At 44.6% G+C, this 23,430-nt stretch overlaps 4 protein-coding genes and 1 non-coding gene across 5 annotated transcripts; 1 reads left to right on the top strand and 4 right to left on the bottom strand.

Moving 5' to 3' along the window:
* Window positions 1–6,905: 6,905 nt before the first annotated feature.
* On the top strand, window positions 6,906–7,665 carry RHO25_006353 (uncharacterized protein; the record flags this gene model as incomplete). Its single annotated transcript, XM_065602773.1, has 2 exons — window positions 6,906–7,499; window positions 7,597–7,665. The coding sequence occupies 2 exons, from the start codon at window positions 6,906–6,908 to the stop codon at window positions 7,663–7,665; spliced, it is 663 nt and encodes a 220-aa protein (XP_065458845.1).
* An 816-nt stretch (window positions 7,666–8,481) lies between these two features.
* Window positions 8,482–10,322, bottom strand: RHO25_006352 (uncharacterized protein; the record flags this gene model as incomplete). The annotated part of the gene is made up of 2 exons (XM_023597185.2): window positions 8,482–10,001; window positions 10,064–10,322. 2 exons carry the CDS (start codon window positions 10,320–10,322, stop codon window positions 8,482–8,484), a joined length of 1,779 nt encoding a protein of 592 aa, XP_023451778.1.
* Window positions 10,323–11,200: 878 nt separating this feature from the next.
* Window positions 11,201–13,018, bottom strand: RHO25_006351 (uncharacterized protein; the record flags this gene model as incomplete). Its single annotated transcript, XM_023597183.2, has 2 exons — window positions 11,201–12,888; window positions 12,937–13,018. The coding sequence occupies 2 exons, from the start codon at window positions 13,016–13,018 to the stop codon at window positions 11,201–11,203; spliced, it is 1,770 nt and encodes a 589-aa protein (XP_023451776.1).
* A 2,933-nt stretch (window positions 13,019–15,951) lies between these two features.
* RHO25_006350 lies at window positions 15,952–16,069 on the bottom strand. Its single transcript has one exon. It is a non-coding gene; the product is annotated as a tRNA-Met (tRNA).
* A 1,084-nt stretch (window positions 16,070–17,153) lies between these two features.
* On the bottom strand, window positions 17,154–23,246 carry RHO25_006349 (uncharacterized protein; the record flags this gene model as incomplete). The annotated part of the gene is made up of 2 exons (XM_023597182.2): window positions 17,154–21,873; window positions 21,967–23,246. 2 exons carry the CDS (start codon window positions 23,244–23,246, stop codon window positions 17,154–17,156), a joined length of 6,000 nt encoding a protein of 1,999 aa, XP_023451775.1.
* Between the last annotated feature and the right edge of the window lie 184 nt (window positions 23,247–23,430).

Below are 23,430 nucleotides of genomic sequence, written 5' to 3'. Positions count from 1 at the left end.
TAAGTATATAACTTTATTAATATTATTATCCTCTAATAGAGATTAGGATACTTTAGATACTATAGAAGGTTCTATATTTTCTTAGGTAGTATATATCTTCTTAGAAAACTTCCTTAAGCTTTATCTCTTCTTAAAAGATTAGACTTTTAGGTTAAGTTTCTTTACTATTTCTTTTAATACTTCTCTATTTAGTAAAGATCTCCTTCTAAAAGTATTCTTTCTAGATAGTAATCTTCTCTTCTCTACTCTATTAGCCTATCTTAAGTTAATAGTTCTCTTAGCTTTATTAAGGTATAGATACTTAGTAATACCTCTAAAATACTCTTTTCTATAAAGATAGTATTTTAGCTTTATATATTATATACCTCTACTCTTAGCAAATATTGCTATTTCTTAGGACTAGTTTAGTCTAGCTTTATAGGATTCTAGTAGCTATAGTATACTTTTATATACTATAGACTACTATATAAGGATTATATCCTTTATACTTTAGTATACTTTAGGCAAGCTATTAAGGAGATGCTTAAGTCTCCTTTCTAGTTCCTTATAGTATACTTCCTAAGAGTCTACTTCTATAATCCTTCTTGCTATACTAGCTAGCTATACCTATGCTTTTCTAATTATTATATCCTTAGTTATCTAAAAGTTTATAAACTCCTAGATATATACTATTATATATATAGTATATATCTTGCTATACTTAGCTCTTATCTTCTTTTATATCTTTAAGGCTTATTTCTTCTTAAGGACCTCTTTCTAGTTATCTTCTAATAGGTAGATTATTATCTTATACTTAGTAGTTATATTAGCCTTAATCTATATTAGGTTGTTTCTTAAATGTCTTAGGCTAAAGATAGATAGTAATAACTTAATAGATAAGTTAGGTATTAGTTCTAAGATAACTTAAAATATATTCTTTAACTTAAAGTAGTTCTATAGTAGGCTAAACTATTATCTCTAATTCTCTTTACTTAGTACTAGTATAGCTCTTTTCTTTCTAATTCTACTTATTAAATCTATTTTTATAAAATTAAATAAATAAATCTAAACTCTAGAAATATAAGCTCTTTTAATCTATTTAGTAGCTTCTAGATTTCTGCCTTCTCTAGTTACTAAGACTCTTCTTTCTTAGCTAAAGTATCTAAGGACTCTTCTCTCTTAGAGGAGTTAGTTAGGTTCTTAGATAGAGAACTTCTAAAAGATCTACTTTCTTAGAAGAGTACTACTAGCTAGTTCTAAAGTATTAGTAGTACTTAGTACTTAGACCTAGTCTTATCTACTTAGGCGCTAGAATCTAAAGCTTATTCTTTCCTTTTTATACTCCTTTAGTATACCTCTCTTTTAAAGTAGAGTATACTTTACTAGGCTTTTCTCTATTTTACCTACTCTTTAGGGACTTCTAGCTTATAACTAGGATCTTCTAAAGCTTCTAGATAGTATAGATAGGATATACCTCTAGTCTCTCTTATACTCTTTTCCTACTTCTCTATCTAGTTAATACTATAGGTCCTATAAGAGGTAATATATATTACTTTAAGGATAAGAAGGCTAACTCTTTCTACTTAGAGCTTCTCTATAAATCTAGGCTTATAACCTATTAAATTATATTCTTATAGGCACTCGTCGGATAGGTATAATATAGTAGAAGTAGAGATAATAAGTAGGAACTAACCGAGTTAATTATATTAGTTAGTTATAGGTTATATCTTACTCCTAAGATAAGCATTAGCTAAGTTATATAACCTAGTATTATATAACCTATATTACCTAATTCTAATCTCTAAAGTATCTCTTAGAATATCTAACTAGACTATACTTTCTAATATTAATATTATTATCCTCTAATAGAGATTAAGATACTTTAGATACTATAGAAGGCTCTATATCTTCTTAGATAGTATATATCTTCTTAGAAAACTTTCTTAAAGTTTATTTCTTCTTAAGAGATTAGACTTTTAAGTTAAGTTTCTTTACTATTTCTTTTAATACTTCTCTATTTAGTAAAGATCTTCTTCTAAATATACTCTTTCTAGATAGTATTCTTCTCTTCTCTACTCTATTAGTCTATTTTAAGTTAATAGTTCTCTTAGCTTTATTAAGATATAGATACTTAGTAATACTTCTAAAATACTTCTTCTTATAGAAATAGTATTTTAGCTTTATACTTTAGATCTCTCTACTTTTAGTAAATATTACTATTTCTTATAACTAGTATCTATACTATATTAACTTCTTTACTTTAAAAAGTTAGAGAATTTCTTTAGAGTCTAAGTTCTTCTAAGCTTAGATAGTCTATCTTATACTTTTATACTTAGCTAGAAGTATAAAGAATAGATACTTAATCCTTATATTAGGAGTCTTATAGTATAACTCTCTCTAGTTAATTTCTATAATCCTCCTTTTAAGATTACTAAAGTAGACCTATAATTTTCTAACTATATTCTCTAGTTCTATTTTAAAGGTTATAAATTCTTAGATAATAGCTATTATATATACTTATTAGACTTTACTATATTTCCTATATAGCTTTATCTAGATATTATATACTCTTATTTTATCTATTACTTTATTTTAGTTATCTATATAAAGACTTTCTATTAGAATATAGATTGCTTTTATATTATCCTTCTACTATTTTAAGCTAAACTCTAAAAAGGTAGTACCTTTCCTTTTACTTAATAAAGCCTTAGATACTTTAGCTTTAGCTAGAGTAAATACTAATAATCTCTTTAAGTCTAAGATTATTTAGAAGATTTCTTTTCCTCTAAGTATATTTTTCTATAGCTTAAACTATAGTTTCTAGTTCTCCTTTATTAGGATTAGTATTCTCCTTCTATCTAATTTACTTATTAAATCTATTTCTATAAAATTAAATAAATAAATCTAAACTCTAGAAATATAAGCTCTTTTAATCTAAGACTCTTTTCTCTTAGCTAAGGTATCTAAGGACTCTTCTCTTTTATAGAAGTTAGTTAGATTCTTAGATAGAGAATCTCTAAAAGATCTACTTTCTTAGAAAGGTACTACTAGCTAGTTCTAAAGTATTAGTAGTACTTAGTACTTAGGCCTAGTCTTATCTACTTAGGTACTATAGTCTAAAGCTAATCCTTTCCTCTTTATACTCCTTTAGTATACTTCTCTTTTAAAGTAGAGTATACTTTACTAGGCTTTTCTTTATCTTACCTACTCTTTAGGGACTTCTAGCTTATAACTAGAATCTTCTAAAGCTTCTAAGTAGTATAGATAGGATATACCTCTAGTCTCTCTTATACTCTTTTCCTGCTTCTCTATCTAGCTAATACTATAGGTTCTATAAGAAGTAATATATATTACTTTAAGAATAAGAAAGCTAACTCTTACTACTTAGAGCCTCTCTATAAACTCGAGCTTCTAACCTATTAAATTATATTCTTATAAGTACTCGTCGGATAGGTATAATATAGTAGAAGTAGAGATAATAAGTAGGAACTAATCGAGTTAATTATATTAGTTAGTTATAAGTTATATTTTACTCCTAAGATAGGTATTAGCTAGGTTATATAACCTAGTATTATATAACCTATATTACCTAACTCTAATCTCTAAAGTATCTCTTAGAATATCTAACTAGACTATACTTTCTAATAGTTAGTTAGATTCTTAGATAGAGAACTTCTAAAAGATCTACTTTCTTAGAAGAATACTACTAGCTAGTTCTAAGATATTAGTAGTACTTAGTACTTAGGCCTAGTCTTATCTACTTAAATACTATAGTCTAAAGCTAATTCTTTTCTCTTTATACTTCTTTAGTATACTTCTCTTTTAAAGTAGAGTATATCTTACTAGACTTTTCTTTATTTTACTTACTCTTTAGAGACTTCTAGCTTATAACTAGAATCTTCTAAAGCTTTAAAGTAGTATAGATAGGATATACTTCTAGTCTTCTTTATACTCTTTTCTTACTTCTCTATCTAGTTAATACTATAAGTCCTATAAGAGGTAATATATATTACTTTAAGAATAAGAAAGCTAACTCTTTCTACTTAGAGCTTTTCTATAAGAGCTAGGAGTATATAGCTCGAGAGGCGTAGCTTGTTAGGCGTTAAGGCATAACGGCTAGTGCCGCTTATACTTAGCGTAGGATAAAAGCACGTAGAACGTATATAAACTAAGAGGCAAGAATTATTCTTAATATCTCTAGACGGGGAGTCTAGAGGCGCTTAATATATTACTATATTCTACTCTTATACTTTCTATAAACTCGAGCTTATAATCTATTAAATTATATTCTTATAGGTACTCGTCGAATAGATATAATATAGTAGAAGTAGAAATAATAAGTAGGAACTAACTAAGTTAATTATATTAGTTAGTTATAAGTTATATTTTACTTCTAAGATAGGTATTAGCTAGGTTATATAATCTAGTATTATATAACCTATATTACCTAATTCTAATCTCTAAAGTATCTCTTAGAATATCTAACTAGACTATACTTTCTAATATATTTAGCTTATACTATAAGAGCTATATAGAGATAATAATAAAAAAGAAAGAAAATAAATAACTTAGAGTTATTTAAAGCTAGATAGTATACTTTATATTAAGAGAAGAGATACTTACTATTAAGCTATTAGGCCTACGAAGTCCTATTATATACCTCTACGCGGTCGTAGGTAGAAATAGATAGCTTCGGCTATACTAGTAAATTATAGAGTAGCTAGATACTTACGAGGTAGGAAGAAGGCGAAAAAGTCTAGAATTTCGACCTAGAGAGATTAGAGAGCTCCTAAGAATACGAAGACGACGCTAGCGTAGTATAACTACTATAAGATTCTAATACTCGACTACGAGATAGCTCTTCTAGGTAGTAAATACTACTATAGATCTAGAGGCTAGAGTAGTAACCTAGGCTCTAAATAGACTAAAGAGAAGGAACTAAGTATACTTAAAGGAAGGCTTTAATAAGAAAGAGTAAGAATAGTAGAAATAGAAGAAAGGAATAGTAGTATCTTTATAAATACTAGGATAATTAGCTACTAGAAGCCTTTTATCTAGATAGGAGACTCTAGAGTAGACTAGTCCTCTACTCTAGAGCTCTCTAGAAACCTTAAGTCTAAAAGTAGAGTATCTAATATAAGCTATCTAACTCTATACTATACTTAGAGCTACCTATAAAGATACCTACTACTATTCTAGATATTATATAAAAACTAGAATTTCTCTAGATATAAGTTATATAACTAGATACTAAGGAAGGTTAAAATCGAAATAGGATTTATATAGAGAGATACCTACTCTAGGAACTAGTAAGAAAGAGTTAGATATAGGATTAATATAGATACTAGTATAGAGATAAAGACTATATATATAGGCTAGAGTTCCTAAGCTAGTAGGTAAGAGGATCGGGCTCCTAAGTACTTAATAATATAAGAAATAACTAAGGAAAACTATATTATAAAGGATCTAATAAACTATTAAAATAATATAAATTATCCTAAGAAGAACTAGAAACTATAGAAGCGGCAGGCTATATAGAGCTTACTATAAAATATAAAGATATAAGGAGGTTTTTCTACCGGAGTACTAGTACGAGAGCTTTTCTACTTACGAAAAATATAGAGCGTACTACTTACTCTAGTTAAAAGAGGTAGACTAGCGTATAAGAATTATCTATCTATTAAGCTATTAGTATCTAGAACTTATAAGAAGTATAGTCTTAGCTTTTAGAGATATAAGTAAAGTAAAAGCTTTTATTATAATAGAAAATAAGACTAAGGAAAGTAACTAGCTATTAAGAGATAGATTATTAGAGAGAGTATTATAATATAAGATTCTAAAGATACTATATCTCTCTATCTAATAGTTAGACTTTAGGTAAGTAGTACTTTAGACTTTAGAAATTCTTAGTAGAAAGTATTTCTTTATAGGCTTATAGTAGATAGAAATCTAAGCCTTTCTAACTACTTATTATAGAGAGTTTTACTTTGCTTTATTCTACTATATCTAGATAGGTTAGACCTCTAAATTTAATAATTTACTATATAAGCTTAGAACTAGGTACTTAAAGCTAAAAATAATAGCTTAAAGTAGACTATTACTAATAAGAAGAAATATAAGACTAAGAGTAAAAGCCTAATTAATAACTAGTATAAACTAAATATAGATAGTACTATAATATATAGCTCTTAGAAAATAAAGGAAGCTAAGAACTTTATAGCTTAATAATAGCTAAATAAAGAGGTAGAATAAGCTAAGAAGAAAGCTTAGAAATAAGCTAAGAAACTAGCTAATATATAGAAATTAATTATAAAGGAATAGCAGAAGTTAGAAAAGCTTAATTAGCGTATAACTAAGTAAGAATAAACTACTAAAGTAAAAATAGAAATATAATATATTAAAGAAGATAAAGTAGCTAATAGATAGCTCTAGTAATACCTTAATTAATTAATTAAGGCTCTAAAGCGATTAAAATAAGTAGAGTTAAAGGTACTACCTCTATAGCCTATATTTATAGAGCCTATAAAGCTAGTAGCGAGTATATAAGCTAATCTAGCTAAACTATTAAGAATATAATAACTAAGTAGAAAGGTAGTACTAAACCTTTAGTTTAGCAAGCTTAATATATAGCGATTATAATACAGTTTGAATTATAACAATCTATGCAGTAATGGTTGAGAAACACTACCTCAAAAACATGCTGGAATTGTAGGTTTACGAGGTTCTGTAGGTCACGTGGGGCACACTTCTACTGCGTCAGTGGTGAGACGATGGACTGTGCAACGGTAGGTCCGTCTGCGTTTATGCTATCTTTCGAACTCAGAGCTCCATATGCCATTGACACCTTATACGCTGGTCATTGGGCATAACTGCAGTCTTTGGACTGCATCGCCACCAGGATCAACAGGCAAAGTGCCCAGTCCACAATGGCAGAAGTGAGACAAGACCACGCGAAGCATGCACCTCCCATCCCCGAACCAGAGCCAGCTCATATTCCAGATGGCATACCGGCTCATGAACGGGAAGCCACCGAACTACTCCCTCCTCTGACTTCGACCTCCGCTGCTCAGACCCCTCAGGACGATGAGCAGCAAACAGAAGCACCGCGACGCATCTCCCGCATTCTCACCCCCAGCACCATATCTTCAATATCCCCTTTCACCCCTCTCAAGAAATTCTGGCGCCACAATGTTCAACTTACGGTCCCCCACGTCGACTGTCGCGACCATTTGGCAAACGAACGCACCTTTCTTGGCTATCTGCGTACCTCTGTTGCATTATCTATGATGGGAGTTGTCGTCGCTCAACTTTGGCGATTACAGCATTCTCCAAATCCAGATCCAGTCTTTGGCTTCTATGTCCTAAGCATCCCAATCGCTGTCATTCTACAATCTGCTGCGTTGATCGTGGTGGTCATTGGCGCGATACGATACTGGAGGCAGCAGGATGCCATGGCCGTGTATGGGAAAGTTGTGAGTGGTGGGTGGGAATTGGGTGTTGTGGGGGTGGGGAGTTTGTTGGTAAGTCGATGCGCTTGATTTGTGTTATGCATTCGTTCGCGATGTCCAACTCCCATGTGCAACTCTGCCTGACTCAGTGACTGACTAGCCAATATAGATATTGCTGACTGTATTCGCATTGCAAGTCGCGCTTGACGTCCGGCTTTCGAATCGAGAAGACATATGAGGAGACTTTTTCCTTTGATCAATGACTGATACAGGGCATCAGCGTTCATCTACCTGTCTTGGACACACCCAAGTTACTCATCTATCATGATCGACTTTCTGGTTCCCAGATGTCCTTCGCCACGAGCAAGATACCAGGCTTCACAACCACCAGCCGATAGTGCCGGTATTCTACCCCAGGAGCGATAGATCAAACCTCTGCACAACCTCATCATAGCGGGATCGGAACATGTTGCAATCACTTATGATCCGACCAACAAATCTCAAGCAAATGGAATCATGGGTCCAGTTGGCGCAGAATGACCCCATGGCTCATCAAAGCTGCACCGCCGTATTCGTCGCAAATCTGCATGCTCCCACAAGCGCAAATGGGAGAGCTCTAGAGAAGGAGGAGTATCAAACTGCCAGAAATTACATTCAGACTCAAAAACCAGAAGATCTAGAGACTACGAGAAGGCCACTGCTAGCAGAAACAGAATATTCGACGAAGCTCAAGTCGAGAAAAGTTAGAGGCTTTGCATTTCGGTTCGCAATCATGCATTGACAAATCCAACGATAGGAATCATCGTGGGGCAGGGCATCACATACAGACCGGGATTGAAGTAAATTAGCGACGCATATCGAAAGCTGCTCAGACTTTCCCTTATGATGGACAGCATGTGGGGAAAGTGCATCAAAGAGAGATAGAACAAAGTCGGGTGATGTCCTGCACAACTCGGCGGGTGATAGATTCAATTTACCACTTACCATTTACCACTTCTATCTCTATACATGTATCCGCCACTCCTTTCTGCACCAGATTATTATGACCCCAACATCACCTTACCACACCACCACCTGTCGACGTCTGCGGCACAATACCCCACACGCCCAACGGATCCTCCTTCTGCCCATGACCACGCGCCTTCTGCCTCTCTGCCTTTTGCAACCTTCTCACCCTCTTGACAAGCAGCCCTACGGTGATTGGTCCAATCAACGTACAGAGAAGAATTGCCCATGTGACGATGAGGAAGGTAGAATTCTGGCTTTCGGCTCCGAAAACTCCTCTACTTTCCGCGACAGAACTGATGAGGAAACCAATCTCGCCACGGGAGACCATGGCCATGCCGAGGATGGAGCTGGGGTATAGAGACTTAGGCTTGGGTAGGGACGCTCGTTTGCGGGGAGTGTTGGCTAAGGCTACAGGCGTCGAGGCAGTGATTTCTGTCGATGCTTCTGCTGTTGCTGTAGCATTGGAAGGCTGTCGCAAGACCGCAGACTCCGGGCGTGGCCGAGCATTGGCGGGAATGGGCTCTGTCAGTGGCTGCGACCGTTTTGTCTGCTTGTCGCTCTTTACGATACCAAAGCATTTTCCAAGAGTTGAGGATATCGAATTGAGCTTATTCGAGACGCCCTTTGCTCGAGGCATAGAGCCAAAGCGAATCAGCCATGCTCCGCAGATGACTTTCGCAAAGATCATGAGGATCGTATACACGATTCCGCGCCATACAACAGAGCCTGTGAATAGCCTTGTGATTGGGATAGCGAATCCGATAGATGCAAAGAAGAATGGCCGGAGAATGTGGTCGACAGCGTGCATGTAGAACTTCTCATACACTTCTTTTCCGGAACAGCCGTCTTCAGAGGAATGTGCTGCCTGGTGATTCACGGCACTGGCGGCTGTTGAGTTGGATCTGTCCAGGTCTCCTGCATGCTCGGTTCTATTGGCAATCTTGTTGTCTTCCTCTTCCAATTGATCGCACAGCCACGTAACAGATGCGCCTGCCAGATACGCAGCGAATAGATTCGATGTCCCGGCGTACGTAGCTCCAGTGATCATGGCCAACAGCACTCCGGTCTGGTACACGAAAGCAGCTTTCTGGCAGCATAGCACCTCCTGGTATTTGCCATTCTCTGGTCTCGCCAGGAAAGTCCTCGCATGCAGCAGAACCGGCTTCGCCACGAAGAGACATAGCATCGGAATCAGTAGGGCAAAAGCAATTGACACAAACACTGGTCGAATGACAGTCACTTCGCTGAATGTCGATCCCTCTCCCAAGCTCGAGATGATCTGAACCATGACCAGCCCGACTACATCGTCCATCATCGCCGCGCTAGTGAGTACAACGCCCAGACGACTTTCCGTCAATCCGCTCGTGGCCAGAACAGTAAAAGTGGTCCCCAGTGAAGTCGAACATAGTGCTGCTCCTGCAGCAAAAGCTTGAACAGGCGAGGTTCCTGGTAGAAGTCCCAACAGCACAAAGGAGAGACCAATGGGCGCCGCGAGACCAGTGAGCGCAACGGCGGAAGAGAGGAATAAGTTTGCTTTCAAGGCGCGGATATTGCTTGAGATGCCGCCTACAACGACGAGTCAGACATTACTGAAGTATGAGTGGATGCCAATTTGGGGGTTTACTTACCTTCATAAACAATACACAATAGTCCAAGATATCCCAGCTGCACAATCACCTCTTGCAGCTCTGTAGTAAGCCATTTCGATCCAGGTGCTCCCCAAGCAATTCCAATGAAAATCTGCCCGATGAGACCACAAAAGACAAGACGGTCAAGAAGCCAGTTGACACAGTTCAGGAGGAGCAAGAACGAAGAGATGATGAGGATGGTGACAATGCCGGGTTCATGGTAAGGGAGAGATGCGGAGTAAGCGGCTTCTTGCGCCATTGTGGCTCTTGAATTTATCGTGACGGCGGTATATGGGCCATTGTTGGGAAAACCGACACCGAGAAAAGGAGCCAAGTAATAAAAAAGACAGACATTGAGGTTGAGAGTGGCTTAGTGATCAGCAATGTCATGGGATGGTGCTCAGTTTGAACGCCAAGAGTTGGCCAACGTCATAGCCATACAGCAGGCATGGGAAGTTGCTATGGACATTTCTGTTAGGCTCTAGGCAAGCTCTCTGCAGATTTCCTTGTTTCTCGAAAGGGGCCAGTTCATCACCGTTAGCGGTGAGTCACGCTGTTCAACATGCTACGGCACCGTCTATTTCCTCCCACGTCGCCTGGTATACTTGAAGCAGTCTGGTCGAGATCAGCTACAGAAGTCACAGGGTGGCGGGTGTTAGACAATCAGAGACTATGGCAATTCTCATGAAGTGATGAAAGTTCGCGAATGATAATATTGGCTTTTGATAAATGAGAGACATATTATATGTCAAACGTTCTCCGACTCTCGAGTCTTCAATCTCATATCGCGTCTCTCAATGATATACGGTGACCTGGGTATCTCCTCCGACTCTTTCCCCCTCGACTGTCTTTGCTCGGATTAGCCGGATTGCTCCGCTTAAGTCTGCGCACGCAAACACGCACATATTGTCGATCGAATTCCTCGCTCTTGCTTGGTCAGGAACGACTGCAACGCTCATCCCGCCATACCTCTGCTCTTCTTCTCGCCCTTCACACTGATAGTAAGGAATATGTACAATCCATAGAAACACCGAATTTGCGCCTGCTTAAACGCTTCAAAGTAAACACAATTTTTCATACACGATCACCTTACGAGAGCTTGCTCATCACAGGTTCACGTTGCTCGGTCATACAGCCTCATATCCGATTATCCCGATCGTAGTGATGGAGCCTGAGCTTCGGCGCATTCTTGGATGCCGCTCGGACGTTGCTGACGTTTTCTCTACTTTCTGAAGCCTCACTAGGAGGATTTTGTCCCAATCCACCTCGTGGGTAGACCCCACCTTGGTCAGAGAAGCTGCCCCGTGCAGGCGCGGCAGGTCTTGAGAAGGAGGTCATTGGTTGTTGGTAATGTCTCGCATCTTGGTCAGACAACTCGTACAAATTGTTACTGTTCGCCCAGTCATTAGGCATTTCGCGGTGGTATCCTGGGCGTTGGTATGTGTTGGTATAGGTGGGGCCATTTGTCACGAAGGCGGGTGACTGTCCACGGTGGATTGGCGTCTGGTACGAAGTTTCCGGCGAGCTCAAGGCCGATTCGCCGGAGCTTTTGATGTCAAGCCCGTCTGTGTTGAGGTCAGGTCCTTTGTTGGACATCTCATAAGTCGTGCTTTGATATCCAGCCTTGGGGTCCACCAAGCCAGAGTGAGACGTATTCCTTGTGAGGTCTGGGGTGGCGTCGAGGGTGACAAATTGCTGTTGCTTAGGTCTCCCAAATGATCGGAAGAAGTCGAGCCATGCCGGGAAGATAGACGGCCTCGTCAAGAGAAGGAAGACCTCGAATGCTGCAAAGGAAAGCATGAATAGCACTGCGGCGACGGCGGGCTCAGCCACAACAAAGTCGTTGACCAGATCCAGACACTGGTTCTTGTCTGTTGGATTGCTCGCCAAGCATGCCAACCACGGCACTACCTTTTCGTAGTTGGACCGGGCTCCGTTCTGCATGGTGTCCATCTTCAGGAACACAATAGTGAAGAAGACGAGGTCGACCAGAATGATGGTCACGATGCAGATGCCGCGCCATTGGAGCCATAGTACCTTCTTCAGCCGCCTGTAGACTGCGCGAGCTGTCTTGGTATGCTCACTGCCTTGGTAAGATGGAAGGCCTCCAGAGGCAGCGGTGGAGACATTGGCCGATTCATCACTCCAGAGGTTCCGCATGTATACGTGTCCGCAGTAAACCAAGGTCATAATTTGTAGGATGCCAGCAATGCCAGCCATGGCCATGAGCGGCCCCCAGAAGGCGCCCATAGAATTCTCGTGGTTGACATGGCAGGCGCTGCCGAATCGGAAGCTGACTCCGGTCAGGGTGATGGTCAGCAGAAACAGCACTGCTGGCACGCCCCAGCCGAACATCAGCGAAACGTAGAAGAATCTCCTTCCAGGCACGATATCCCAGCAGATTTGTAGGTTCATGGACAGGGCTCGGATCAGCACCCACATGACCACGGATAGACCTCCGGCGACAATGAAGGCTCCTCCCCAGGCACACGGCATCGATGTATACATGTCGTTTGGTGTGATTTCGTTGTAGCATTGCTCCGGTTTTGCAGCGAGGGGGACCGTGAAGCCTAACGTGATCATCATGACCGAGATGATCAGGCACACACTCAGATAATGGCTTCGAGTTTGCTGTGCGGGCAACATAATGTAGGATATCAGCATGAAGCATAGCAGGCCGAGGCCGATGACGTTCAGCCATTCCGCTGCTGTGTTGTAGGTATCGAAGTTGTCTGAGTAGGCCCATTCCGAGGCGGGACAGGGCAGACAGCATGTTGGCGAGCCATTGATGCCCTCGATTCGTGCGCAGAGGCGACCATCGATGACTAGCGAGCATCAGTACATGTGCAATCCCCAGCATGCTCGCAACTCACATCCATCGGTGGGCGAAAATCGTGATGCATCTAGAAAAGGTGCGACGCAGTTGCCCAGCAGCGTGGAGTTGCTAGTAGCCATGGCTGTCCGCAACCTTCACGGCCGCGATGTGAACTCAGCACGAACTGCACGTGTCGTTATATATGTATTCGATGATATGCTGTTGTCCTCGATGACTATTTTCGTGGAAGTGAGTGAATGATGGCGAACATTGACGATCGATTCCAGCTCTTGCGACTCAGGTGTTCATTGTACAGTAGCGAGGAACATTGGGCCAAGCGATTTTCCCGTGCAGCGGCGAATTCGATTGTTTCTCGGGCTTTGTCGAAATATGGCGCAGACCAGCGGGAACGCTGACAGCGAGGGCAGAGAAGGAGCGTGAGGGTGCGGACAGAGAGAGTGCGGGCGGCGACTGACACGGAGCAGCAATGATGGAACAGTTGTAGGGAATGACTTGGGGATAGGGTAGATGTGAGGGCGGCGCCTCTGGATGGAAGACAGGCGGCGATTGACACGCGACAGGGCACGACAAGCGACCTACCAAGGCTCATGGAGCATTCTCAGGCGTCGCATAGGGCCCGGCCAAGCGGCAGCGGGCCCGTGGGCGTGCCTCCACTGGAGCTGTAACGTGTGATGATATTCCATCCCTGTGCGGCGTGGCAGCGTGCGCTTTCGCCAGTAGGAGGAGGCCCATGTCGGGCTCATGCAGTGTGCGTGGTGAGGTGCAGTGGTGCCGCTGTTGTTCCTGGCCAGTTGCCCGCTTCGAGAAAAGTGCCGAGCACTAACTAGCGCCAGCTCGTTTCGGCGATGGCAGCATCCCTGCGTCGCTGCGAGAAGCGCGTTCGCGCAGCGTGATTGGGGCGCCTCTTCCGAGTGTGACGGCTGCAGCGCGTACGAGAAGTCTGTTGCTGTACGCACGCTGGACCGTCGATGCGCGTGCAACATAGCATTGCTGACTGGTGCGCGCTGCGGCGAGTAGAGTTGCTGCTGCTATTGCTCTTCGCGTGTCGCGGCTGTCGGGTGGCACAAGATCACCAATACTGGCCCGCGAGTACGTATACTGCTCGCCTTTATCATCGCCGTGACAGGTTGGGTATCGTGGAGGATCTTCTGCACGGCCCGACAGGCATCTTCGCTGCTGGAGTTCGTCCTGCGATCGCTTTTCGCAATTTGCAAAAAACACGATTCCGGCGGAACAGTTCGCACTGCAAAATCGCCGCCGGCGCCGCGCTTGTCTCAGCTCGAGTGTCGTGTGGTGGGCGCTGGCCACGGCATCCTGGCTGGAGACACGCGCAGCACAGCAATGTCGGCGGCGCTGAGTCGTCGTGCGCGATGGAACCGCAATGTCGAGCGGCGTGGTGATGATAGGATTCTGTTCCTGGGCGAGAGTTGCGTAAACTTTTCGCACCCGGGGGAGGAAGTGGCGTGCGGCTCCACGCACCGGGACTAGCGTCGTGTCCGTGCGACCAATACTCTTCTCGACATCGCAACTCCGACGTCTATTCGTTCTTTGCTCTTTTGCTGCTGTGCGTGTCGAAGGCAGCCATCGACCACGGACGCGTCGACGATGTGCTTTCCGGATACGGGTGGCCACGGAATACTCGCGAACATCAGCGTGCAGCCGTCGGTATCTGCTCGTCTGGGTAAAAGGCAGGAACAGCAATGCGAGAAGTCGCTGTGCCCCTCGACTTCGGCCAACACCGTCTCCACATCCATCGCATCCTCCACTTCTGCACGTCTGGATGTGGATGCAGCTCCGCCGTACCTGCGTTTCTGGCCCTGCCTCTGCTGCCTCTGCTGCCCCATCCACGCTGTAGATCTAGCAGGGACCTTGAGCATCGCACCAGCTTCCTCTCCGTGGAAATCCTCTCCATTGCTCCGCGCCAAGTCAAAGGTCCTAGGCGACAAGGTGAGGAATAGACGCATCAACGCGGCCATTTGCACATGCTCGAACATACCACTTTTACGTGAGCTCAACGCAAACTTTCGCCATACTTTTGATCTTGCCCATGTCACAAGACAGCTACTGGAATTCCGAGATCCAGCTCAGATGCGGCATGCAGGTACCTACGATTATCGACATGCATTGCATTATCGATTGAATGGCACGACAGCTCGGGCTCCGTCGATACTCTGCCGTCAATGATCTTCCATCTCTTCCCAACGCACGGCACGACACGACAAGTGCTCGTTCTCGTGGAAGCGTCCCAACTGGAGAACTCTAATCAAGCACAACACGTGTGGACATGTCACGCCATGTCATGTCTATAAGCTCGCGCGTGCGGGACGCTTCCAATGCCCGAGCACCTATCGTGCTAATATTCGACTGCCAAGCAATGGCTGATCTGGGCCGCAGGAGTCAGCTTTGTGCTCGCTGTGCCTCATCGAACTCTGTTAGCCATTGAACACAGCCAACGTCAATGGCTGTCAACGCGAATCACCAACACGAGCGCATCACTTGTTGGTGTTGGTCATTATTCAACGCCACGACAATGCGATCTCTCGATCTATCTGATCTGTCTCCACAAGCCCCACGCGACAGGTTCAATTGTCCTAATCAGAAGTTCCGTTTGAAGTTGAACGTCTCAAGTCACGCAACAGTATATGCATCTCTTGGCCCTTCAGTATCATGCCGATTTGATCAATTCATTGTTTCAATGCAACGCGGCTAGTCATGTTCGTTCGTTGCTGAGACAGTCTTGTCACTAATGCAGAATTCGTATGCAAAACGTTGTGCCGCAGCCAGACGTAGCAAATAATTGCAACAACGTCTCAGGCATGCTGCAATACTCCTACAATCTCATCACCTGCACAAAAGAATTTCACACAACTGACGACACACAACAAAGATGATAAAGAACAGCAAAAATGAAAGGCTTGCTGATGACTTTTCGTCACCTAACATATTGATTCAAGACATCTCGGTCATGTTTAAACCACAACCAGTGCGTAGTTGATTTGCTCGCACTGCAAGATTCATTAGCATCAAGTCAACTGACACGGACAATTGAGTGAGAACCCACCTGAGAATCGAACTCAGATTTTAGGATGCCTTCGTAGAAGAGCCTGCTCTGAAGAGACAGGTCATACTCTGAGAGTATGAGACCTACGTCCTAACCGTTAGACGATGCCTGAGAAATTCAGGTCAGTGAACTATGCCAAACAGGTAAGTGGTTTGGTGGGACGCCGTACAAGCTGGACATGGTGACGGGTGAGGTCACGTGGTGCCGTTGAGAAGGGGTGTTGCAATATGAAGGCTCACAGCGATGAGTCGGAAGGGTGTTGGCGTGTGGGAAATCTGAGCTCGGAAAGGTGGGAGTGAGGGGCTTCTTCAGCTGGCCCCGCACTTGGAAGAAAAGTTTTGGCTGTCGCGGTCAGAGGCTTGGCAGGACAGCAGTATCGATCGAAAAACGATGGCAAACGGACAAATTGTGTTCGTGGAAGTCTCAAAAAGATTGGCAGCATATGAAAATATATGGTACATCCACAGCATCTTGTGGAGTATTACCCTTTCACCTAAGCCAACCAAAAAAAAATCTTCTTCTTCCTATCTATTCACTTATTTTTCAGCAGAAAAGGCAAAAAAGATGGCCGTCGATTGTTACGTCGCGGTGGTAGGACACCAATGGTGATAATGGTCCTGGTTATTATTAGTACAAGTTTGAATGTCAATCGTTGACGATATTGCTCACCCTAAGGGGGTCGAACCCCTGCATATATGTTAGCAGGATGCTCTGGAGGCGATTGAGAGCGGTGCTGTCGTACTCGGCCTTGGCGTTTGAACACATTGTAGTGTTATTAGCACCACGCTCTAACCAACTGAGCTAAGGAACCGTGCTGATTGGTGGAGCCGAGCTACATGTCTGTTTATGATGGCTGGCTCTTGGCATGGGCTGAGTCTGGGGTGGGTGTTCTGCGGCAATGACTCACAATGGCCCCATGGCATCGTATAGAAGAGCGTGCGTTCTGATCCAGACGTGAGTTGACTGTAAAACATCGAACGAGAAGGCAGTTGAGCATATAGTGACGAGTGGACAATTTATGAGGCATGATGAGATTGCAACCATAAATGATTGAATCATAGAATTGTATGACCTATCGAATGAAACTCATCACAGATATTGCACCAAAGAGTAAAGGAATCAAGTACATCGTACCCTCAGACTGTTTTCCTGAGCTCAAAATCATGCCATGCCACCACCATCTACCATCCAAATCACTGTCGGAGTTGCAACATTGCAACGTTGCCTCGTTCCGCTTCGATATCTGTCAGCAATAATGTGCTGATGCCTTCTTCCATACGACAAATGAACGACCTCGTCGAAGGAGGGACAATTTTCTTCAAGTAGGCTGGCCAGTCCTCTTCAAACACCAGATTTCGATCAAAAGCCGACCAGGGTGTGAAAGAAGAGTAACCGATTCGAGTGGATGCTGGTCTCGTAGTCGTCTCGTCTGGAATATTTAGACTTTTGTGCGTGAGTTTCGGCTGATCAGTGTACCTGCCGACCAGGAGCCAGTGTTGGATCTTTGGGAAATGACGGGCTGCTTTGAGCGCGCTGATGACTATGCCGTCCTTGATGTAGTACCCGGTCGCCCCAAGCCTGATAAGGAGCTTGGCGAGTGACAGTCTGCCTAGCGCACAAGCAGCCATGAGTGGGGTGCCTTCTTCGCCGCCCTCGAGGTTGAGGAGTGCACCAGAAGACAAGAGCGGCACTACCGACTTGCCAAGATCCTCAATTACCGCATAGTAAAGGGCAGTGATGGGCATAGGAATATCCTGAAAGACTGCTTGAGTGTTCAAGTCCTCGTGCATGAAGCTCGACGGGTACTTCCTCAGAATCTGGATGAGTCGTGAGCCATCAAGTGATGAGCGAAACAAGTGATTGAAGTCGTGCAGTTGGTATTGAGTTTGCAGTGCATAAGTTGCAGCAACAGACGTCCCTGCCGTGATCAGCCGTGCTCTGGCAGATGGCACTCCTGCGTTCCTGTCATCAAGATTTAGTCCCTGGCCAACCAACAACTGCACGATCGTCAAATGACAGCGATCCGCGGCATACGGTAGCGCCGTCAGGCCGTGGATAGATTGCACATGCAGATCAATATTGTCGTAGGTTAGCAGCTGTCTTACTACGCCTTCGTGACCGTGATAGGTGGCTAATATTAATGCTGTCATAGCATTGCGATTCCTCGCGTTGATGGTCGCCCCAGCACCAAGTAATATGCTCAAAATTTTCTCGTGTCCCTTAGTGGCAGCGACGATTAGTGGTGTGGCCAGAGTGTCATCCACATCATCCACATGGGCACCACGAGCCAGGAGAAGCTTCACAGCCGCCCCATTCCCAGCACTCGATGCAATGTGAAGCAGAAAGGGATCCGCAGCCCGTGTTACCAGCGAGCGATTAGGCATTCGGGGCTCTTTTTGCCGCCGAAGTAGTCGTTCAAGCACGGGGGCAAGAGGTGGCTCAGAAGCCGCAATCTCCCACACAGTGCGCCTTTTGGCGTGATTGCGACAGCCTCGAACGTTCGGGGAGACCCCTAGGTCGATTAGAAACTCGCCGATTTCCACCTTGGTCTCCAGCAGGGCGTTCATGAGTGCAGTGCAGCGACCACAAGAATATCTATCGTTAGGGTCCCAGCCCTCGGCATGTAATGTTCGTAATGTGGGCAAATCATTTTCTTTGATAGCCCGGGTAACCGCTGCATGGAATCGATTGCGTGATTCACCAATTGGATGCGAAGAGCTTGGATCTTGGGCTATGCGCCGCGATCTCTCATACTCTTCGAGCAGTCCGACAACAACTTCGTGACGAGCCAGCATGGCATAATCTACGGGCGATAGATCAGAATGATCATGAATGATGAATTCATGGCCCGAATTGATGAGTCTTTCGATTAGCGACCTCGATCCGCTGTGTGCTGCTGCATGCAGTATCGAGGAGCCATTTTGGAGATTCACAGCATCCAGTGACTCGCCGCGTAGCAAAAGAAAGTCCACGACTTCGTCCTTGCCGTCCCAACAGGCAATCCATAGTGGAGAGACATCTGCGGGTGTCAAATACGCCTGTCGATGTGGCATCAGAAGCTCAAGCATTTCAAGATCGCCATTGCCAGCAGCCAGTTCCACAGGCCCAAGTGCAGTGTCATTGCATTGCACGAGCGAGTCGAGATTGTACGAGTTAGTGATAAAGTGAGTCGAAGATGAGATGAGATACCTCGCAAAGTCCAAGTCATTGCTTCTGACGGCATAAAAGAGCGCGTCGGAGCCGTTGTCGTCGCAGGCACTCACGTCCGCTCCGTGCTCAATCAGTAGTTCGGCCACAGATAGATGTTCTCGGCAGACTGCGGCTACTATCGGAGGTCTTCGGGGGTACACGTGGGCTCGAATGTCAGGATCATACCCTGCGTCGAGTAATGCTTTGCAGGTTGCTTCAATGTCAGTTTCTGCCGCTTCGCTTTCCAATGCAATGCATAGCAGAGACCGTGCTTCTTTGCTGCGCGTGTGGATCGCGCAGGAACTCTTGAGAGCGGCTGAAAGCAGTACTGCATCGCTGCATCGTTCAACAAGATACTCCAGGGGCGTCATGCCAGCCGGGCGGATAGCTTCTCCGATCTGGTCTACATCTGCCCCCGCAGCAAGTAGAAATCTTACTGTGGATGCCAACGTAAGATCAGCAGCCCAGGTCAAAAGTGTCCTAGAACGGTGCGTATACGAAAGTAGCGTTGCATGATTTAGCGTTGGCAAAAGAAGCATGATGCCCTCTTCGCAGTCATCACGTTTCTCGTCGTCAGTAGATGCGTCCAGGAGGAAGTCCAACGCGGTCTGTCGTGCTTCATTCCGGCAAAGCCCGCTTCCACTGGGATGTTCCATTGTGTGCCCTGCGTTTATGAGCAGCCTCATAGGTTCCTTGTCGCCACTATTCCCCTCGATCAGAAAGCGTGCCGCCAGGTGCAGCATCGTATCACCCTTCGTAGTCCGCAGGTGCATCGGTACCTTCTTATCCAGTAGGTCACGCAACATTGCCTCCAGGCCGAGTGACACTGTCAAGTGCATCGGGGCCTCACCAGCAGCATTGAAGACCATCATGCTTTCCACAAACGTCGAAGGCGCACGTTTCTTGAACAAATCGACTAATCCACAGTGTTTGCTTCGCACTATGTGATGCCATAAAGTTTCGCCGTCCTCGTCACACACATTGCCAATGCCGTGTTCTGGTCGCACATCCATTATAAGGGAGAGCAACTCCACTTTTTGTTTCCTTATACAGTAAGTAAAGCTGGATGGGCGCAGGGCGACACCGGATTTTAAGAAGTGCTCCACCAACTGATGTGACTGTTGGTCTGAGAACACGATACAGCATACGTCCAAGAGTGTCTCGCCATGTCTGTCCTGTTCATGAATATTTGCACCTTGATCGATGAGGAAGTTGGCCACTTTGAAGGCTTGTTCCCTCAGCGCTAGCCTCAGCAAGGTGCACGCAATACCTTGCTCGTCATCGTCACGACGGCTGGCAAAATCCAGGGCGAGCATATATGACAACCCTTGATCGTGTCTACTGTGGATTTCTTTCACTATGCCCACGTCATCAGTTGTCACAGCGTAGCGCAGAGCAGATATGTATTTCTTGGCTGTCGTGTCGCCTGTATCGGGCAAAAGCTTCGCAACGACTGAGCTGTGTACGTTTCGAGATCTTGACATAAGTCTTGAGATAATGTCGCCATCGATGTGCTGTAAATGCCGTGACTGCAGCTGAGCGGTAGCCTCGTGATACCAGGCTTCATTGTGACATCCAAGCAAGGAATCGAGCGATTCCTGATCAGGCATGTACCCATGGTCAAGCAACACGCCCAAATGGCCAGACATGCATGCTATGCGTAGCATTGACCATAGCTCCTTGCCCTCGATGGGTAAGAAAGCTGACCTCTGCGCACCTGCTCCCAACAATGCGGAGACCACGCGTTTGGAGCGTTCAGTTGCAGGTTCGGGAATGTGCAAATACGCAAAGGGGCTGAATTGACTGCTCAGAATGGTGGATTTGTCTAGCATTGCACAGTGCAATGGGACACCGATAAGACTATAGCCATTGACGTCCTGTTCTTGTTCTATCAGCTCAGTGACGAGTGACGGAAAGCTGAATAAACAGGCGAAGTGGAGAGGCCCTGGTTGGACCATTAACAGATTCTCAGAGAGAATCCCGGAGCTGAGGTAGTTGTGCGTTCCATATAGATAACATTGTGCCCAAGTTTGGAAGTTGGCCGTGGATTCTAGAGAGAATAGCTCCAGAGCTAGGCTGTTAGGTTTTGAATCACAAGTCGCCTTGTAATAGCGGGGCCACAACAAAGCGGCGTAATGGTAGAAGGGGTGCTGTATCCTTCGAAGCTCGATAGAGCTATCATCGATGAGTGCGTGATCAAAATGGCGCATTAGTAACATTGTCAGGCAGGTCGAAAGTCTGTAGTCGTTGGCTGTAGCTGTGTGAAACCGGAGGGCCCCCTTGCCAAATTCCATGTCTTGTGTAACGTTGAGGAGATACTCTTCCACAGTGAAATGTGCCAGTTCAACGGAGTGACCATCGTGTGATAGGCGGACTAGAGAGCTGCAACATATAAGTATCTCTTCAACATCAGGAGCGGCATCGTGCTCGAACTCTCGGTCTTCTACGTTGATCGACACGGCCTGACAGAGTGCTGCGGCGGAGAGTCGAGCCCCATCATGCTTTGTCTTCTCATGGTTGTTTTCATCATCTGGACTTCGGACGAGCCACATGAGGACTCTGCGAACCAGAGTCCTCGTGTGCTCGTTAGCTTGCTCTACCCGTGCCAGAATACGCTCGTATGTTGTTTCTAAGTCAGGGGGCAGACTTTTCAATGCTTTTCTTCGGGCGGCATCGGTCGGCAGCTGACAGAGGTGGTCCATTTGACATACAACCCATCGAAACCTAATGACTGTCAGCTATGTGACGCTCCTGCCCAGACTAGGATGAGAAGAGACGTGTTGTGCAGCTGAACACATGATAATAATGAAGACTCACATTCCATCCGCTCCATTTATCAGGCAGTCCAGAATTTCGTCTTCTAGACCTGGCGATCTGATGCGCAGCTTTCTATTCCGACTTCTTTCCTCGATCTCTGCAGCAACAAATATTCTGAGGTCACTGCTCCTCGCCGCGATAGAAACGTGGTCGAAGTCGCTCATATTCTGTCGAATGTCTTGTTCGTCGCGACTGAGCGCAGCAAGTTTGATGTTGCAGTTGGGAGACTTCACAAGATCGTGCAATGTCCGGCTCAGGTATTCCTGATCCTCAGATTCGTCCAGAGCATCAACAACAAGCATAATTTCGCCAAAATGTAATGCCATCTTCTTCAGCAACTCCATAAGCTCTTTCACATGTGGAAGTGTCCTAGAGGTGACATTTTTATCGCTCGGCTTGTAGACCCCACGAAGTATTGCAGTACATGCGGAGCTCTGCATCGCTAGTTGGCCAACAATGCTGGCTAGAATATTTTGGATGTTTCCCGACTTCGCCTTCTTGTAGTCGCAGTAATGGAATGCCCCCCCTTTCGATGGTGTGAGACAGTTGAGCATTTCCTGAACCAATAATCCGGCCAAGACGGTCTTGCCGGCCCCAGGTATGCCAGATAGCCACAATTTACTATTTCTTTCCTCCTGCCATTTTTGAAATTCCTCGCTGCTTGTCAGCCACAGGCCAGTGCCGGGTGACCTAAGCGAAACGCTCGTTGCGTGGTTTGCTTGCGAGTCGAATGTGCCGAAGAAGTCTAGCATCTCATTCGTCTCTTGGTCAAGCTTGATCCGAAGAAGAATCGCTTTGACATCAATTAACTCTTTCATCGCATTGCCTTGCTCAACTCTGAGTTTGAGTACGGTTTCGAGTGATTCCATAGAAGTGACAAGGTTGAACGATGCTCTGTGGCGGTCGATCTGTGAGAACAGGTCCTTTGCCTGGTCTGCCGTCCAATGCCACTTGAGTGTGCGCTCTATCTTCTGCGTTTTCGTCTTGGCAAATAGAGGAGCTTCACTGAGTTTGTCTCTGATTTCCTCGAGTAGTTCATGGCATTGATGCCGCTGGAAAGGATCAATTTTCGTTTGCAGAGCATGCTCGCCAACTTGCAATTCGAGCACGCGTAAGCTGTGGAGTACACCCGAGAAAGACTGGATCTCGAGCAGTAGCCTCTGTGCATCTTTGGTGGCATTCTTGCTGTTCTTGATATAGCGATATGTTCTTTCGATGATGATGTCGGCAAGTGTAATGAGCTCTGCAATACCAGAGGCAATCGAAAGAGGATCTGCCATTTCACCAGAAATTCTTTCTGCTGAGGTACTGAAGCTGACAATGATCGTGCACTAGACGAAGGCCGGAGAAAATGTTTGAGCGAGTAGGACCAGACCAGCCTCTAGCTCACGTTACACAACATTTCAGCTGCGGATAACTGACGCAGGCCCACATTTCGATCCTGGTCGAAGCGTGCTTATTATT

Source organism: Cercospora beticola, chromosome 4 (assembly GCF_033473495.1).
Source record: "Cercospora beticola chromosome 4, complete sequence".
NCBI classification, from domain to species: domain Eukaryota; kingdom Fungi; phylum Ascomycota; class Dothideomycetes; order Mycosphaerellales; family Mycosphaerellaceae; genus Cercospora; species Cercospora beticola.
This window is presented reverse-complemented; position numbering and strand designations above follow the sequence as displayed.